The 19,464-nt window shown below is 37.3% G+C and overlaps 1 protein-coding gene across 2 annotated transcripts in view; it reads left to right on the top strand.

The window, feature by feature from the left end:
• The window catches only part of GRID1 (glutamate ionotropic receptor delta type subunit 1), a 509,969-nt gene that overhangs the window by 392,680 nt on the left and 97,825 nt on the right, over positions 1 to 19,464 (top strand). For both annotated transcript variants that reach the window (XM_042818876.1, XM_042818875.1), the window contains exon 6: positions 9,420 to 9,593. In XM_042818876.1, coding sequence (XP_042674810.1) covers positions 9,420 to 9,593 — 174 coding nt within the window. The remainder of the gene's footprint in view (positions 1 to 9,419; positions 9,594 to 19,464) is intronic.

Raw genomic sequence — 19,464 nt, 5'->3', positions numbered from 1 at the left:
CAGTAGTATGTACACACACCTCAGCCCTGAACCTGAGGAGTGGTGAGAATCAGTCTGGTTGAGTAGCTGTGTGTAAATACAGAGAGATACGCTGGAAAAGACCTTTGTGTATCTTTGATAGAAATGCCCAAAGGACCAGAAATTGTAACAGTGGTGGATTTTAATTTCTCTGGTAGCTGAAGAAAGCAGCGTTAGGGCATGGACGTTGTTATCCTTACACGTGTGAAATGTTAAGGTTCAGATTTTGTTTAGGCTAAGGAAGAATGGATTAGGAATATCAAGTCAGAAAATAATTATTGTGGATCTGATTATAAGATGGTAGCATGCACTTAAGAAGAGGAAGATGTGAGAATAGGATTAATGGAGTTCAATGAAGAGATTCTATAACTTCAGAAGTTTAGGGAGCTGGTAAAGCTCTTAAAAAGATAGAACAAGGAAAATAGTATGGCAAAAGCACTGTGGAGTTCTGTGAGGACATAAGATACTGTAGTTCAATGGGGATATTTTTACAGATCTTGAAATCAAAGGGAGGGATTCCACTAAAAAGGAGAGGGGAAAAAATGATGGGTAACTAGGGAGGAATGCAAAGGCATAACAGAAAAATGATTTGCTGAGGTGTGAACTGACTCATAAGAAGTGATACAAAAAGGTTGGATGTAGTAGAAGGTAAAGTGTTAGGTGACTTCTAAGGAGAAGGCAAGTGAGTTTCTAGTATTTTCACTGACTTACTTGAATCTGCATTATAGAAAGTATTACTTATTACCATACTGTTACAAAAACATATTTTAGTCCAGTTTATTTAGGCAGTAGATGAAATTCAATGTAGTGCTGAGTAATTCGGCTGCAAAATAGCTGTTGAGCATCTGCTGGAGCAACTTCCAGTTGTCATGGTTTATCAACAGAATATGAATCAATACTGCTGTGGTTTAGTTATCAGTAATCTTACAACAGATGTATCCAGTAGTACAAAAGAGGCAATTATTTTGCACTGCTTGACATGAACTTGGACTTGTTGGAACTATGTTGGAAGTTTGGAGCAAGACACTGTAAAACAAAGAAGGATGGCAGAACAATTTTGAAAACTGGGGGGGAGACCACCTAGCATGGTGGAAGCTCATTAGAATATGACTGATGAGGAAAGATTGAAAGAATTACATTGAGCTCCTGTGAAAATTATGAGTTGAAGCAAATGTATGGTGGTAAGATACATACGATTACAAGAAGAATACATTTACACTGTAAAGATAAAGGAAATACAATTTAATCTTTAGCAATAGAAATTAAATTGGGTATTGGGAAATAGTTTATGATCTAAATATATCATAATGAATAGGTGCATCTTCCTTAGTTACCTTTTTCTGTCTCAATCGTATTTCTGTCTTGTTCTGCTGTTGTTTTTATTATTATTATTATTTTTTTTTTTTTTTTTTGCATCCTGCTCACATTGAGTGCTAAATATTTTCAGATCTCAATTTGGAAAGACAAATACAACTATATTATGAACACCACTGGATGTTACTTTTCAGATCTGCACCTTCTGTTCTAGGTTCTTTCAAATGCCGTATTGCAATATGTGTGTGACAGTGCCAATTTATACAAATAATCATTGCTTATACTTCTGATCAGAAAGTTTATTCAATACCTTTGGTGACAGATATGAAATTTATGGGAACTATGTCACGTATTTTATTTGCAGTCAGCATGAAACTCTGTCCTTCCCGTTTGCTACTGAGCAAGCCATAGTGATTGCATTTGATTACATTCTGTTAACCAGGTCCAAGTTTGGGATAGCTCCAATGACTTGACTTGGCCAGGAATGAACCTTTTATATCTAGATTACAGTTGTTTAAAATGTATATATATTTTACTTGTTATTACTTTTGATGGGAAGATGCATGTTAATGAATTGCTGACACTTTCAGTGCTTTAAAAATAAATTTAATTATAAGGTGTAAAAATAAGTTGGAAGACCAAAGGTTAGAAATTCCACTTGGCTACAGTTTTCATTTTCTGATTTTTCTGATTTCTAATTTATTCTTGCTGGTCCAGATTAGTCATTGTCAGATCAGATGCAAAGGAGTCTTTGTTGTTAAAACAAAATAACTTATTATTATACTGATTTTTTTTTTTTTTTTTTTTTTTTTTTTTTTACATTCCACAGACTATAAACTATGTGGAATGAATGCCACATGGAATAGCAAATGCTGAAATTCACACAATATTCACTTGTAAATTCTCAAAGTATTGGTGAGGGAATTGTGGGGACAACTGTGGAAATGACAGTGGTTTCTTTCTATGTAAATTATTATGTTATTTGATGGAACTCTATTGAAAAGGAATGTACTGGGGTGAAATTCTTCTTGATAATCAACTATCCATGTGGTTAACTGTCATGGTTTTTTCCTCAGAGGAAAAGGAAAAGGGAGGATTTCTTTCTAATATAGCAAAGTTTTGTTACTTTGCAAAAAGCCTATATTGCATTCTTCTGTTGTATTTTTTTCTGTGAACTGTTGTGAAGGTGCCAGAATGAAACTTTGCGAAGGAAAAAGGAATCTTACTATTGATGGTCCTGGCAGATTCATTAGTGCAGTTCTCAGTGTTTGTGTGTGTTCCTGGGGGCTTACACATGGGATGGCTGTATGTTTGATTCAAGATATAGTTTAATGCTGTGCAGAGTAGTTTGACTCTGCACTTCAATATGGGGTCATTTCTTTGTCACTAAGAAAAAAAGTAGGTCCTATTGTTTGTCACATTTAAATGAAATGGAAATCAACCAAACAATCTGCAGCACTATAAGATGGATAGTAGAAAGGTAGGATTCTAAATCCATAGGAATGCTAAGTATTCAGTTGTTAAAAGATTGATGAAATTCTTCTTCAGCTGCGAAATAAAAGTGAAGTCTCAGGAAAAGTTGCTTCTGGATGTTTTCTGTTTTCAGTCCAAAAAAAAGTTTGAAATGGAAAATAACTGAGGCTGTGAGTATAGGCAAACCACTAAAGCAGTTGTAGACTGTAAAGTATTTGGATAAACTCTTCCCATCTGTGGTAGTGTATTTGTTAGAGAAAGCCCTCAGAGTTGAGAAGAGAGAAGTGAAGAAGCTTTATAATTTCTACAGGAGTAGTAGTAAAAGCAACTGAAAGCAAGACAACAGTACAGGTTTTATCAGTGGCAAGAAGTCATATACAGGAAGTTGAAGTGCTAAGGGACTTGGAGAACTCCAAGCTGTGTTGAGATGATGTTATCCAGAAGGTTTGGTTAACTGCATTACTTGAATGTGAGTCAAACTTTAGACAACAAGTCTTCCTTTCTAGGCTGAAGACAAATTTCAAATGATGCTGGTGGTGCTGCCAGCGGTTGAATTTCTAGAGCTTCAGCAGATAAAGAAAAATTTCTCAAACTCAAGCCATGTGATAATTCAGAACCAAGTACAGAGAAAAGTTTCTATTTTATTCTTTTTTCCTTTTCCCTTCAGAGCATTCACTCGAAACATGTTTCCTCTTTAGTGGACTCTGTGTCAGTTCTCTATTCTGTAAGAGGCAGTTTGTTATATGAGAAATGAGAAAGTGTTCCATTGTTTCTGCCCTGGTGCGATGTATTTCGTTCTTTCTGTTTCTACCCTGCAGCTCCATCATTTCTGCCAATAGTTATCTTTTCTTTTTTCCATGTAATATGTTCAGTATATCCATAGCTACTCATCCCTTTGGCTTATCAAATCAAATGTCTTCTCAGCCACTATCAAGGCACTTCTTCCAGAGGAAAATAATGACATAGAGATCTCTATAAAATATTTTCAAAGGTTGAGAAGGAGCAGAAAATAGGATAGCAATTATCAAATAAAGTGTCTCTCAACAAATTACCTCTCTTTTCTCCAAGGGTATCAGGTAATAAGACATTAGATAATGCCTGATGAACAGTGTTTCCTAATGCAGAGCTTGTAGAGTAATCTTGAAGAAACTTCTGACTGCAGAAGAAAAATCCCATATGGATGCAGTGTTTATTTTCCACTTTCCTTTGAAAAAATCTTTCTGGCTAGAAGTGCCTATGTAATACCCCTTGAGTAGTCAACAGTCAGATCCACAGCTATTTAGAAATTGTTATTGTTATGGCTTCATTTTTATTTGGGTAGAACCAGGACTATATGGAGTTCTACTCAATATTTCTCTACATGCAGAATTTCTAGGAGATTTTTGGAAAAAACAGTCTATACAATTGTTTGTATGTATTATAATAATAATAAGTCTAATATGGTTCCGTCTGCCAAGTTTGCTTGAACAAAGCAGAATTTTTGTGATACTTCAGAAATAAAAGTAGGGCAAGCATTCTATGATATGCATAATCATTTGAAATTACAGAAAAATGTATAGACTTACAAAAATTGACCAAAATACTAGAAAGACTCTTTTTAAATAATCTAGCAGATGACACATTTCAGTTCAAAGCTTAGTAATTCACATGTCTAAATTTATTCCAATTTTATTCCAAATAAATCTATATTTGTAACTTGCTGACAAATCTTTTTTCTTTCCTTTTGAATGCTGTCTTTGACACTATAGAAAAAACTGCATATTTAGCATTTTTTACGTGTGTGTGTGTGTGTGTGTGTGTGTGTGTGTGTGTGTGTTTGAAACTGGATTTCATATGCACCTGCATTCTAAGTAGCTTTTAAGGTTCGGAATTGACCTAATTCAGATGCTGTTGAATTACACTGAAACAGTCAAGGAGCAAGATTAGATGAGTACGTCATTATGAGTTCTCATCAGTGAAGTCTGCATTAAAATCAATGTTGAGTTGTTTGTTTTTGTTCTGTTCTGGTTAACTATCATTTTTCATGCTTTTACTCATGCACTCATTATAATCTGAGAAAGATGCTCACTGTGGAGTCTTTGAAAATAGAAATAGACCTATAGGAAATTTTATTGGCATCAGGTGAAAGGAAGAGGTTGTGGGAGAAGAGCAAAGATGGAAATTGAACCGGCAGTCATGTAGACCTCTATTAGAATGTTTTCTGTGGCATGAAAAAGTATCCTTTCCTTAAAGGATTAACCTGTGTGCGTGTCTGTTCATGCGAGATGCAGGGAAGCCAACATAATGTTAAGGTTTCATAAATCTGTCTATGGAAGATTTCAGAAATGTTTTAAAACCAGCTTATTGTGAAGATGTTTTCTAGACTTGCAATGTATGAACAAGTGTCCATTTTATAGATACATGTAGTGCATTGAGAGGAGTATTGATCGTGTTACAGGGGCATATATCTAAAGCTTGTCTATGTGAGCATCCTTGTACTCTCACCATTCAGTTTTATTCTCCAGCTTTCTCTGGGATCTTCTTTCTGGTATCTCTTGATTCTTTAAACTATTAATGTCATTAAAATTTATAATATTCTGTTATTACCTCTAGGAAAATAGAGATTGTAATGTGAAACATAATTGTCTCATTTTGCAATTTGTGTTATGATAGTTGGGCACAAATAGAGCAAATTTAAATATTCCCCTGAGCAATGTGGCTAGGTATTACAATCTAACTCAAGTTCTTAATGTGCAGATAAATAAATAGATACATGCATGCCACAAATTCTTGAAGAGTGATCTCTGTCATTAATGTGCCACAAGAACAGAAAACAGGGTTTGTAGGAATACTCCTTCAGTGCTGAGTTGGATGTTGAGAACTACTAATAGCCTGAGGTCTACTAAGTCAGATTTACACTGATGTCTGCTTACCAAAATATTTAGGTGCTACCTGAATTATTTAGACTACCCACATTCTGTCCCTTAGTGGAGAAAAAATCCAGCACATGTATACAAGAACATCCTTTATTTTTCAGAACAATGCTCTCTTTCCATCCTAATTCAAGAAATTCAATACTTATAGGTTTGACTGCAACTTGCTATTTGAGGTGCTAGGCAATAGTTAGGCTCCTTTCCTTCCTTAAAGCATACCCCTGAAGCAAGCAAAAACTGCCATCTATATTAATATCAGTAACAGTAACAGTCAGTAACATCAAGGGATCACAAAAGCCAGAACAGTGGGCACTTAGTATGGGATTTTGTAAGATTTTGCAAACCAATCAATAAAATTTATTTAGAATGCAGTTGTCCACACATAGTATTGGAAGATAATTAGTGTGCTGTCTTGTGATGCGTAATGATCCATGATCAAGATTGGAAATTTGGAGCGTAGTTGCTTATAAAGGTTTAGGACTGAATTAAATGGCTTGCTCAGTTGTCACAGAAAATTTGGGTCCCCAGTTGTTCAAGGGAAGCCAGTAGTCAGTTGCAGTCTGTTTGTATTTCAGCAAAGCTTTCAACAGTGTTTCCTCACAATATCAATGTAGACAAAACATCCAGCATGTAGCAAAGCAAAATCATAATGCAGGGAGTGAACAGTTGGCTGAAGGGTTGAGCTCAAAGGGTTATTGTGAATGGGGTTACATCAAGCTGGTTTCCAGACTGTGATGGGATTCTGCAGGGCTTCATTTTAGAGGGCCAAATCTCTTTAATATTTTCGTCAGCAGCTTGCATGAAGTACTCAAAGGTATACTAAGTAAATCTGTAGATGACACTGAATTGAGAGGAACTGCTAGTTCCTCAAGGGCAGAGAGGCCTTGCACAACAAATTTGTCAACTGGGCGATTAGTGTGATTTTTAAAAGGAGCAAGTTTCAGATTTTGCATCTAGGACTGGGCACCCCTGTGTAAATATCTGTACAGATTGGGGAATGAGAGGCAGGAGAGCAGCCCCATGGAAAGGGATCTGGGGGTTCTGATTGATGGAAGTTGAACATAATTGAGCAGTGTGCTCTGGCACACTCCAACTTGGGATATTCTATGATTCTGTGATGTCATATACAGGGGAAAAAAAAAAACCAGGTTATTTTTTAAAAATTAACTAGATAAGTAGAATTTAATTATAAGACCAGTGTGAAATGTTCCTTTCCTCTGTGACTCCAAGACCTAGAACAATATACAGATTACATGCTGTTATCCTGGTAGATATAAATGTAGTCAGAGCACAGGTGACCTTTAAAGCTTCACATGCTGCTGAGCCAGAATCAGAGTGTTTCTAGAAATGAACCCCCAGGATATGCCAACACCACATGAGGGGGAGACCTGTGGCCATGACACTGGTCCAGGGAAATGCATCTGCTGCTGAGCAGGATGGCATGTCCTGTTGCTGTCCACAGTTCACACAGACACACACCACTATTCTGCTCTAGGAGCTGCCCAAGATGCCCTGTATCGCACTGCTTGCGGTCTACCAGGGATCGTGATGTACAGCTTGGAACGGTTTGTAGTTACCCTTAGTTTCTAGAGCATTAGCTCTGAAATGTAGTCATGCACAGACCCTTTTTTTCTGCAACAACTTTTTTACTGTCCTTTTAAATTTCAAAAATGGAATCCTGTTTCTAAAATGAGCAGATCATTTGCTGGTATTAATGGTAATCAGATGTAATGTTGTTGCCCTAGCATTACATATAGAACTAAGGTATTGAAGCCTCTAGCTGCTGCCAGCTGTCTACACAGGAAAAGGTAGCACTTTGAGATTTGATTTAGCCCAGTTATGTTCTGAGTCTCTTAGAGTGACTAGGCTCTTTTGTTCAGGATTCACTTGATGTGCATAGCTGAGTGTGAACGATGTGAATTAATGTACCTAGGAGAACCATCCTGCTGAGTCAAGCATTTTGATGCAGGTTGTGGTATGTCTTAAAAAAATAAGAAACATTCATGACATGGGTAGAATGCAAAATACAGGTGGCATGAGTTGAATTATGGATAATTACTTTTTTTCAAAAGGTATCCTCTGTTTCCAGTCATTCAGTCTGTGTTTCCCTACCACCTCTAGAGGGTGATGAGTTAAAGGTATTGCATAAAGCTGGTTCTCCCTCAGACCACAGTGGGAGAAGCTTAGACACAGTATGTGGCATTAACACCCTCAACACCAGAGAAAAGAAATCCAGGGCTGGTTTCTGGAGGGACTATGTAGAGCTCAAGGCAATTCTGTGGTGATCTTCTACAGAGTTATGAAGTCTCAGAATCTTTTTACTTCTGTTGGTGTATGTTTTCTGTATTTACTTCACACTGTTGTTAACACAATGAATTTTACCTTCTACGAAGTTAAAAATTCGCATTCCTTAAAAATGATGGAAAATCAGCAAAGAAGAACTGAGCCAAAGCTACAATACTAGTCAGCCATTACAAGTAATTACGATAACCCCGTGGTCACTTCACTCTCAGCTTGACAGAAAAAAATGTCAAGAAAGCAAAATAATTTTTCTCAAACGTTGAAAATACAGCATCAGCTTCACTTCCCCTGATGGCACATTGCAAGATGGTGTCAAAACAGGGCAAGTCCATTGATATGAATTGCTGGCTGCTCTCTACTCTGAGGTACTGAGAGCAGCCCTGTGTGAGCTTGGCTATGAGCTGGCCCAGCTGTGCAGGTTGCACAGCCAGCTGATGTTGGAGATTGGCTGACGGGACGTGTGAGGCTGCTGGTGGCAGTGGTAGGGAGCTCGGCTGTAAAGCCTTCTCTGTGAAGGATGTGTCTGAAGGGAGGAATGCAGACAGTGGTGCTGCAGCCTGTTGTTCCTCGTGGGGAAGGAATCTCCATGGCAGCTGATAGCCATCTCAGGCTGCGCAACTGTTATGATTTCAGGATCAGCTAAACCCATAATTTTCGAATTATTTGTTTTAAGGGTAAGAAAAGATGTTTTTGTTTGTTTAGGTATGGAATACTGAGTAGAGCATATAGTTGAGTTGGCATCAGTTACAACATAAGGGCAGTAGATGAAGACTCTGTCCCTTGTCACGATTTTTCTTTCTATCTTATCCCAAATTATTCTCTGTGCAGTACTTTATATTCTTAACTGTGTCCATCCCTTCCATGAAGCTTCCCAGCTTTCTGATTTTGTAATATGGATTACTTCAAAAGACTTGATTGAGTCATTATTATAAGGATTAGTCTGAAGAAATAATTTAATGTTCTTCCGGGAAAGATGTTCTCACAACATTGTTCTCAGAGGTGGGGGCTGTATTTCTTAAAGGTGGCTACATTTTGTATTTGTTGTTTTGTTTTGAGGCTGTAGTGAGGTTCTATTCTGTCTGTATACGTTTCTTGTTCCTTACCTTGAGATCTATTGATTCTGTTTTTGTGCTTTTTCCTATGAGGAACTACTTCCACAGTATGATAATATTTCCAGAATAGATAGTGCTATGTTAAGCTGTTTTCTTTATTTCAGATAGCACATTTAAAAATGCTGTTATTAAACATAAAAAAAACCTTTTTGTTCTAGACAAAACATGTGCATCTGTAACTTTTGCTTTTTCCTTTGTTTGCTTAAAAACATTTTTTGAACAATGTTAGATATATATTAAAACGTCTGCACAAGTCTTTGTTTCTAAAATACTATGTTTCCATTCTCAGGAAATCACTGATAATGAAATATTAGAGTTGGTGCATAGTGCCCTTGGGAGGATGACAGTTATCCGGCAGATTTTCCCTCTCTCAAAGGACAATAATCAGAGGTGCATGAGGAACAATCACCGAATATCATCACTGCTCTGTGATCCACAGGAAGGCTATCTTCAAATGCTGCAGGTCAGTAGCTACGTTCAGCAGAAAAGTCCGTTTTAGGAATTCGATGTGAGATAGTTTTCTGTTACTGAATTACCTCAGAGGAAAAATAAAATGAATACAGATAAATCTGTGCATGTAGTTTTTGCTCGGTTATTCCTGATTTAATTTTTTATTTCTTTTTTGCAGAAGTATTTTAGATATAATGTTATGTCCATAAAGCGCTGGAAATCAGTTGTACTAACCCAAAGATGATTTTGGGTATGCCATCCTTTTATGAATCTTCTTCTATGTGAAGAAAAAAAAAAAAAAAACAACCTGTGTCATCATAGTTTTCTGGCATTACTATTTTTTTTATTATATTTATTCCTCAGATATCTGATACAAAAGTATTAATCTTGAGCATAACGGAACTCTGATATGTATTGGGCTGTGGAGCATATCATATTTAGTTAAATGGACTGAGTGCAGTTGATGTATTCAATCTGTCCCATTTCAATAGTCTCAGAAGTCTCCAGCAGCTGGTAATTGTAAGAGCATATGAAATATGCACCACTGGTTTGAGTTCCAGATTTTGGTAACAGATTTCCTAGAGCATAATTGATTGAGTTGAAAGGGACCATTAAAGGTCATCCAGTCCAACTCCCCTGCAATAAACAGGGACATCTACAGCCAGATCAGATTTCTCAAAGCCCTGTCCAGCCTGACCTCAAGAGTCTCCAGTGATTGCACCTCTACCTCTCTGGGGAACTTTGTTCCAGTGCTTCGCTACCCTTATTATAAAAAAATAAAAAATAAAAAAAAATAAAAGAAATTAAAAAAATTCTTATATATGTCTATGTCTTCCCTCTTTTAGTTTGAAACTGTTTTTCCTTGTCCTGTCACAGCAGACCCTGCTAAAGGGTCTGCCACCTTCTTTCTTCTAGCCCCCTCTTAGATATTGAAGGTCTCTCTGGAGACTCTCTCTTCTCCAGGCTGAACAGCCCGAGCTCTTAGCCTTTCCTCATAGAGAGGTGTTCCATCCCTTGGATCATTTTTGTGGCCCTCCTTTGGATATGCTCACATCGCTCCTGTACTGAGGACTCCATATCTGAACTCAGTACTTCAAGTGAGGTCTCACCAGCACAGAGGGGCAGGATCACCTCTCCCAACCTGCTGACAATGCTTCTTCTGGTGCAGCCCAGGATATGACTGGCTTTTTACGCTGCGAGGGCACATTGCTGGCTCATGTTCAGCTTGTCATCCACCAGTACTCCCAGGTCCTTTCTGGCTGGGCTGTGCTCAATACAGCTTTTCCTCCCACTTGTATTGATAATGGGGGTTACTGTCACCCAGGTGCAAGACCTTACACTTGGATTTATTCAACCTCACGAGATTCTCCTGAGCCCTTGCTCAAGCCCATCGAGGTCATTCTGGATGGAAACCTCAGGCATGTCAACAGCACCACGCAGGTTGGTGTTACCCCCAAACTTGCTGAGGGTGCACTTAATCCCACTGTTGATTATTAAGGAGCATTGGTCTCAGTACAGACCCCTGAAGGATGATTTTACTCTGGCATAGGCAAAACCTCCAGATTTATCCCAGATATCAGAATTTTTCTTGCAGTAATTTAAGCTTAAACAGTTTCAATTGGTATTTCCAGTCATAGTGCAATAATTTTGAAACACAGATCTGTGGCTTTCAGTGGCACTCCCCGTGTTTCTAGTTTACTTTAGACAATTTAAGAATCTCCTCTATAGTACAGTACAAGCTGCTGGACAAAAAGGAGAACTTTTGGTAGATTGAGCATATAAGCTTGGTGACACACACCAAGCAAATATTGCAAATGTAATTTTAACCTGGGATAGTATAAATATGCAGAGGTCAAGTCTATGAGTCAACAAGCATAGGTATTGTGTGAGTGAGTCAATTTAGGGCTTGGTAAGGCTGTGGGGAAGGGGCTGCCTGCAGTCTGGGCTGCTGCAACCCGGTCAGGAAGGATGTCCTTGCTAGTGGGTAACTCATTTTGGATTAGAGCTTCAGCAGGGAAAACGTGAGGCTTATGGGAAGCCAGGAAAAGTAGAAAAAGTCCCAGGATGAGAATTGTAAAGGGGGAAGATTTTCAACGGAACAGGAAATGGAGATGTTTGTTTTACTTATTTGTGCTCTTCTAATGAGTCGTAGTTGCAGAGACTGAAATCCTTCAAGAGAAGGTGTGTGGGCATTTTCTCCTCCAAAAGAGCCTCTGCCTGACTCAGATTCTGTCACAATGGGTTTGATCCCGAAGTGTGGGAAATTCCAGCTGCATAAATTGTATCTCTGAGCACTGGTCTGCTCTTTCTGCACTGGGGAAAGTCTATGCCTGTCTTTTCATAGAAAGAAAAGACACTCTCAATGTTTGATAGCAATTTTGAGAAATGCTGTAAGGAGAGCAAAGGTCAGTCATTTCAGAGGATCAGAACTATTTCCATTATGCTCAAAAAAGTGATGTAGCCTGCACCAAAAATCACTTATTGGGGGACAGTTTTACCTTACAACAGGATTTTGAGTATTTCTGACTGAGTTAGCTTATGCATGATGTAATTCAGAGAGTCATCCAAAGAGCTCTGGCAGACTTCTCTGAGGAAGTTATTTGCTAAACCAGTAATTGGTTTGCTGGCTTGAATAGCCTCACAGTCTATTACAGAAGTTCACTGACAAAAGACCCTTTAGGAATCTAAATACTCTTTCTACTATTTCACAAATGTGGGTTTAGAGAAGTAACACATCTTCAGCATTCTTATTTCTTGTCTTTCAGAAATACTGTGCTACCTTAGAAACAGTTATTAAGAGAATGGAAAAGTAATGTTATTCTTTGCCCATTAGTTCTTAGAAACAAGAAAGAGGTGCAGAGGTGTATAGTTAGCTTTGTGGAACTTGATTCTATAGTTTCCTTGTCCAGCCGTGCTGAAATGTAATATCATGGACACTGAAGAGCACTGTATACTATTACCAGTTTCTCAGATAAACTGCCCTATGTCTTATGTTTAGGTTTCTACTAATTGAATATAGGATGCTCTAAGCATGTGCAATTATGTCTGAAGCATTCTGTATCTGCATTTTGTTTAGACATTGTCTAAACATGTTATATAACATCTTGTTGGGAATAGAGCTTATATTCATTTCTCAGTATGATTGACATATTATTAATGGTTCTGTAATTTAGGTACTTTCAATCTATTTCCCTTTTCTTGCTTAAAAAATAGTTTTGACCTTTTGCTGTACAGAAGTACATCACTAAATTACCCGTGTTGCCAAAGGCAGCGGTAGCTCCTAGCTCTGTGTCAGACTGCGTGAATCCACCAGAGGCAGTGACTGCCTGCCAGCACTGAGTCGTTGTGTTGCTTTGAAGTAGTTTGATTAACCACAGTTTGAAAATCCCTTGGGCAATTTCAAATTAATAATACTTTGTTGTCAAGGTTACTTACCAGCTATTGTTAGTTAATTATTTATTTAACGACTTTGAAGGCGAATAAGCTAAATTCTGCCAGCCTCTAGCTGTAAGATGTTTAGGAGAGAATTTAGCATTTTTAACAACCTAGTAAAGAAAGAAACATTTACATCCAAGACTATTAACTTAGTTCTGGTTAAATTAACGAAAGTCTTTTTGGAACAATTTTGTTCACGGTGTCTTTTGTACCATATCCTGGAAAGTTGTTTTTCAGTGGGTGATCATGTTGGCATTTTGATAAAGCTTTTAAAGATCAGGCTGTTCTGCAAGCTTATCCAATACCTCATCTATTCTGAAGGCTTTGTGGAAATACAATCTTGCTCCATCAACCCACCTGTCACAGTTTTGCTCATGCCCTTATTTCTTGCACGTATTATCAATTGGGTTTCTTCTTCAGAAGTCTTCGTAAGGTTTTCATCTTGGTCATTCTATTTGAATTCAGAGGTCTATGTTAATCTTTGATTGATTCTAAATATGTGATTTCCCGTCCCTCTTCTACTTTTTACAAATGGTAAGGACTCTTCAGTGCTTGCTGTTTTTCAGAGGCAATGAGTATCCTGTAATTTTGACCATCAGAACTGTCATTATTGCATCGACAGGAGAAAGTATGCTGAAGCACTTTAGGATTTATAACAAATCCTGTTCATCTCAGATATGCCCTTTCCATATCTCTCTATGGCACTGCAATGATGTTTAGTAGGATTACCACTAATGAAGTTTTTAGATTATTTCAAGGCTAGATTTTTGAAGATCACTCTTTCTTCTTCAAGATTATTCATGGTGCGTTCGGTTAAAAAATCAGAATTTTTTTCTTGTTATGTTTTTGAAGAAACATTTCAGAAATCTGGTTTCCATTCTGGTTACCTTCATCCCTTATTTGCAGTTTACTGTTCATAAGTTCAATTTATGTGAGAATCTGTCTATAGTAAAATATATTAATGGGCATAGGGTATCTGAAATTATTTACCAAATATTTAACCAAATTGGACCAAATATATATAGTAGGATTTAAAAATCAAAAAGAAGAAAACTCCAGCAAACTGTGTCACAAAAATAACGAGGCTATTCCTAAAAGGATTAAATATCTTGCCTCTCTACTGAAGAACTATTCCTGGTGTGGTTTGACATATTTGAAGAGAAGATGTAGAGAAGTGTAGGAGGATATTCCTTGAAACATCTATACTCTTCTTTCCATGTCATTCTCCGAAGACTTGACCGTGAGATCTCTTTGGAGGCATCTCTTAGCAGTTGCTCCTTCAGAGCTGCATTTTTAAGAACTGTTATCTTTTCTAGAATTACTGCATTTTAACTACTGTACCTGGAGATATATTTTGTAAAAGCATTTGCCTATATTAACTTAATTCTCCTATCCTGCAGTTTTATCCAGCTAAACAGCTTGACTCTCATTTGACACATCTGTTAAGTGCCACTGAAAGCAGTGAAAATTGAGCCCTATTAAAACATATACTTTCTGTCATCAAGAATTGATGAGCCACATTTTTATTTTCCTGTCATTGCGAAACCTTTAATATGGCGTCTCTTTAGCACCTTAGTTTGGACTTTTGGCCGGATAATCAGTCATAGTTGAAATATTTTTCAGAGAACAGAATGAATGAAAAGTAGTCTTGAACAGTCTTCACTGCCCACTGTAGGCATAATCTCCCTCTCAAGCTCTGTAGCACATCTAAAAAGGTGCATTTGAAGAAGGGAAAAAAAAAAAAAGAAAAAAAGAAAAAAAGGTGCCCTCTGACCAAGTGCAGTTTTGTGAAAGTCTGGATTTTGAAACCCAAATACATTGTGAAGTCATTTTTTTCCTTTGCTTAGACTAGCTCTTTTGACCTCTGGAGTTTTCTATTTGCATAATTAAATTTTCATTGAGTTGTTGTTCAGTGTTTTACCAGAGAGTGGATGACAATGGCAGGAAGCAAGTGTTAGAACCTCAATTTTTCATTTTTATTGCCTCTAAAACATAATATGGAGCCATACTTGCTTATATGTTATAGAAAGTAGAATTATGATCTTATACTCTCTTTTGCAATTTACTGTTACCGTTTGTCCTCCGGTGTGACTGTGTGCTCAGTTTTTTTTTATCAAACATCTTCTGCTAAACTTTCCTGACTGTGAGCGTTGGCTGTCCCAAATTCTTGAGATGTCAGCTGAAGGCACTGGCATTGCTCACTATACAAGTTTTGAGCTGTGCAGTGTAATCTAGGCCCTGTATAATTGTCAACGTTGTTAGAAAACGTATTGAGTAGGAAAATACACATAATTATGATAAATGCTTGCAAAAACTAGCTGAAGGACAGAAAGTATGCAGAGAAGAGAAGCTGTAGGCAGGGAAATGAGTGGTGTGAGATGTGTAAACCAGTATGAAGGAAATAATAAAGGAGATAAAAATTGTTCATCAGTTTAAAGAAAAAGATTCTGATAGTGCAGACTTCCAAATACATCTTTAGAAGCCCCATTTTTGGAACACTTAAAATTAAACTGGACAAAGCACTAAATGTACTTGTTAAACTCCTTACCTCTGGAGAGCTTACCTAAATATATTCTGTGGTATGGTTCTCTGTTTTGATTTTCTGAAGATTTTATTCAGGCTTTTGTTTGCCTCCATGATAATAAATAGCCCTTTGGAAATTTGAAGCTGATATTTGAGTCTTTAATGAAAGTTTGTTTTCTGACTCTGATTTTCTCATGAATGCCAGGCAGCTGGCTGTGATTTTATTTCTATGAGCAGCAAAGCATACATTTAAAACATACGCACTCACATGAAGTCTCACAATGGGCTCTGAAAACTAATTTGAGAAAATTAAATGGGTCAAGTTGTTAGTCTCTCCCTCCTAACAGCACCCGTGTAAACATGCTGTTAGAGCATAAGTAAACCATTGATCTTCACTGCTCCTGGCAAGATGCATCCTGTCATTTGGGACATAAGTGCCTAACTCACAGGATGATTTTGGCAGCAGCAGGGTACAGATGCAGAGTTTGGGAATACCTTTTTGAAATAGTTGTATCTGAGTGTCTTCTTCCCAGCTGATCTTCTCAGTAGTCTTGTCTGTCTGGAATTCTGGCACAGCTGGCAGATCAGAAGTTGGGGTCAGTCTTTGTGGCTTGCTATCCTTCCCAGAAAAGCACTTGTCTATTATTAGTGCTTCTGAAGGAGCTAACAGCTATTTTCATATTCAACTTCAAAAGTAAATTCACTCTGGAAATTCTTATGGAATTCATATAGAAGTCTCTTGAAAATCACATTTAATAATGTAAATACGGAAAGATTTCCATTCTCTTGTTGAAAATTTGCTTTGCTCAACTAGTGCATGGCAGCGTTTTTCTTCATTGTGAAACAAAGGCTTTTAACAGGATCTAAAGGTTCTTTATCATAATCATAAGTTTTCTGAATATGTAGTGGAACAAATCTGAAGTTACTTGTGTACAGTGCAAACTCTTTAATATATCGGTAAAACAGTCACCATCATTTTTACAGCAGATAGGTCAGAAATCATTTATTCAGCTCTTACAGCTCTCAGCAAGTGAAAGAGGAACTGAAAATTTCAGCTTCTTCCTTCAAATAGGATGAAAATTAAACACTTTGTTCTTATCTAGGAAGTTTTGTTATTTGGAGGGGGGGGTCTCTGCAGGCAGATACATGTCCTTCCCCCACTTCTTTAGATCTATAAGTAACGCTGCAGAGCTTGAAAACCCGAAGGAGTCAAGTCTGTTGCCTCATTGTTTCTTCTCTCTGACTTTGCTACCAATTCTGAATAGCTACTTAAAGACAAATTTTCAAATTTCCTGTTCCCTCATGTCTTAAACAGCACTGGTGGAAACAAGGTATAGTTGATCCCTTGGGTGTCTCACAAATTCCCTGTCCCAAGTCATTTTTGTATGCAGAGTCTGATAGCTAGCTGAAAATTGAAGTGTGTGCACTTGCAGGAGCAAGTATTTACAGGCTTTGTCCAATTAATCCTTTTTAATTTTGTGGTATTACTGTTCTGGAGGTTACAACAAACATATGCAGTTGTAAACACCATCCAGTACATATGCAGAGATTTTGTAGAGGACAGTTTTCTTCTGAAGTAGTTTTCTTCTAATCTGGAAGAGACCAAGAGAGAGAACCTTGTTGCCCTCTGCAGCTCCCTGAGCAGGGAAAAGAGAAGAAGGCGCCAGGCTGTGCTGGTGAGAACAACATAAAGCTGAAGCAGGGGAGGCTCAGATTGAGCATTAGGAAATGTTTCTTTACTTTGAGGGTGATCAAACACTAGAACGGACTACCTACAGAGGTAGTTGATATCCTAAGCCTGTTCATGTTCAAGAGATGACTGGACAATGCCTTCATTAATTTAACTTTTGATTAGCCCTGGAGCAGTCAAGCAGTTGGACTTGATGGTCTTTGAAGGTCCCTTCCAAATGAACTATTTTATTTTAGAAATATAGTGACTTATGGTGGCCTTAAAAGATATGCAAGTTATCAGTAGCTTGTTGTGAGCGAGGTTATTATGATTATTTTCTTTGATATGTGCTGAAGGCCTGTAGGACTGTTAAGGTATTAAACAGAATATCATAGAAAATAAAGGAAATTATTGTCATGCTGGATTTAGTGTGACATCAGGCCAAAATTTGTGTCTTGCTTTCATTATCTCTATTTCTTCCCAAAAATACCCACTAATGACTTAAAGCAGAAAGTGAACGTGACTTAGAGAAGAAGAGCATATTTGAGCGGTTTTAGAATTCTTATTTTTCTACCTTAGGGAGGATTCAGGAGAAAAGGAGATAAAAGTTCCTGGTCTAGAACAAACGATTTGTTTTGTTTTCCTTTTCTTTTCCCTCTGATTTTAGTAGACTGGATATTGCTAGGAAAAAGAAAACACCAACAAAAAACCCCATGCCTATAGTTTTCAAGGAAGCAACTGTTTAGCTGTGTTAATATGAAACTATTCAGGCATCAGATTAGAACTAGAACCACAACTGCATTCTCCAGCATAAAGCTGGTTCCCATTTGGAGTTAAGCAAAGACATTTATTGTATATTACTGTGAATGTACAGGAGCTGGGTTTTCCTCTACAACAGTGAAGCATCAAAATGACCTTATTTTCTAGGGTACTGAGATAATTTTGGTAGTTCACTGCTGTTGGACCTGGATACTCAGTGTATGAGTCTATAATTATTTTGTTGGTTAAACAGTACTTTATACTCACTGCTTTGGACAAAATCTGCAATGGAATAAAACTGAAGTGGCAAAATGGCAGTAGATCGGTGTGTACAGCAGGGTGTATGGAGTAGGCTTTCCATACCAAAAAAGTAACTTGCTCTATCTCCTGAAATGATTGTCTGCCTTGCCACACGACTCCAGATGTGTGACAGAAGGAAGTAAATAGTGTGAAACTTCTCTTCTGCAGACTCTTTCTTTCTGCCACTTAATTTATATCCTTTTTTCTTCCAAAGAAAAATAATGAAACAATTGTGATACAAAATCCATTATGGAACAAGCTAGAACTTTTTGTTTAGGCTGGTAAACAGGTGACTGATTGTTTTTTTGCTGTTTTTTTTGTTTTGTTTTTTTTTTTTTTTGTACATCATGTAGTCTTTGAGTTGTATGCAAGGTTTATGTAGGCTAAAACAGTCAGCATAATTACTCTCAAGCTTTCAGTGCATTATATGTGGAGAACTATGTCATAAGAAGGGAAGGAACGCATTGTACCAAATCACCTTATGTTACCCTAGAGTTTTCTACTACCAAACCAAGCAAACTGGATTTGGGAATGAGGTTGCATTTCTCCAGACCTGAAAAAGTGCCAAAGTAAGACAATACAAAGCATTTCTGCTCTGTGGCTGCTCCACTACAACATGGCAATGAGCTCTCAGTTAAAAATGTAGATGTAAAAACAAACATAATGAGGAGTGGAGAGGATCTGTATCTTGTGGCATGTAAGAAATTTCATAATTTCATTTTTCTTTCGCAGTTTGTACAGGTAGACTGTACTGCTTAGCAGTTCTTAAATTTTACTTTATTTTTTGCGGAGACTAGAAGAGGAAAAGTGTTGTTGAATAATAAGGATTTGCATGGTTGCTTTAATTGAAAGCTGTTTGGAAAATATCTGCTAAACAATGCAAATGCAGTTGAGCAGAAGAGACTTAACAAAAACAAAACTTAGTTGCTGGGAATTTGGGAATCTTATTAACTCTTTAAGTTCATACTTTCCTTAAAAAGAGGAAGTGTGGAAAGTAGCTGCTTTGGAAACTCTTCTAAAAGGAAAAGGGTAAGAAGATAAAGTCAATTCTGGAAGGAAAAGAAGAGAAAGAAGATTACACTAAAAATGACAACACCAAATGGGAGACATCTCAGACATAGTATTTATTAGGGTTTGAATTAAGATCCTTGCTTGTGTTTAGTCACTTAAATATGGGAGTTTCCTTAGTATTTAGTGT

Source organism: Centrocercus urophasianus, unplaced genomic scaffold (assembly GCF_019232065.1).
Source record: "Centrocercus urophasianus isolate 14NV4802_14NV808 unplaced genomic scaffold, USGS_Curo_1.0 seq_17, whole genome shotgun sequence".
Lineage (NCBI taxonomy): Eukaryota > Metazoa > Chordata > Aves > Galliformes > Phasianidae > Centrocercus > Centrocercus urophasianus.
Note: the sequence above shows the minus strand (reverse complement) of the source record. Positions and strands in the feature narration are given on the sequence as shown.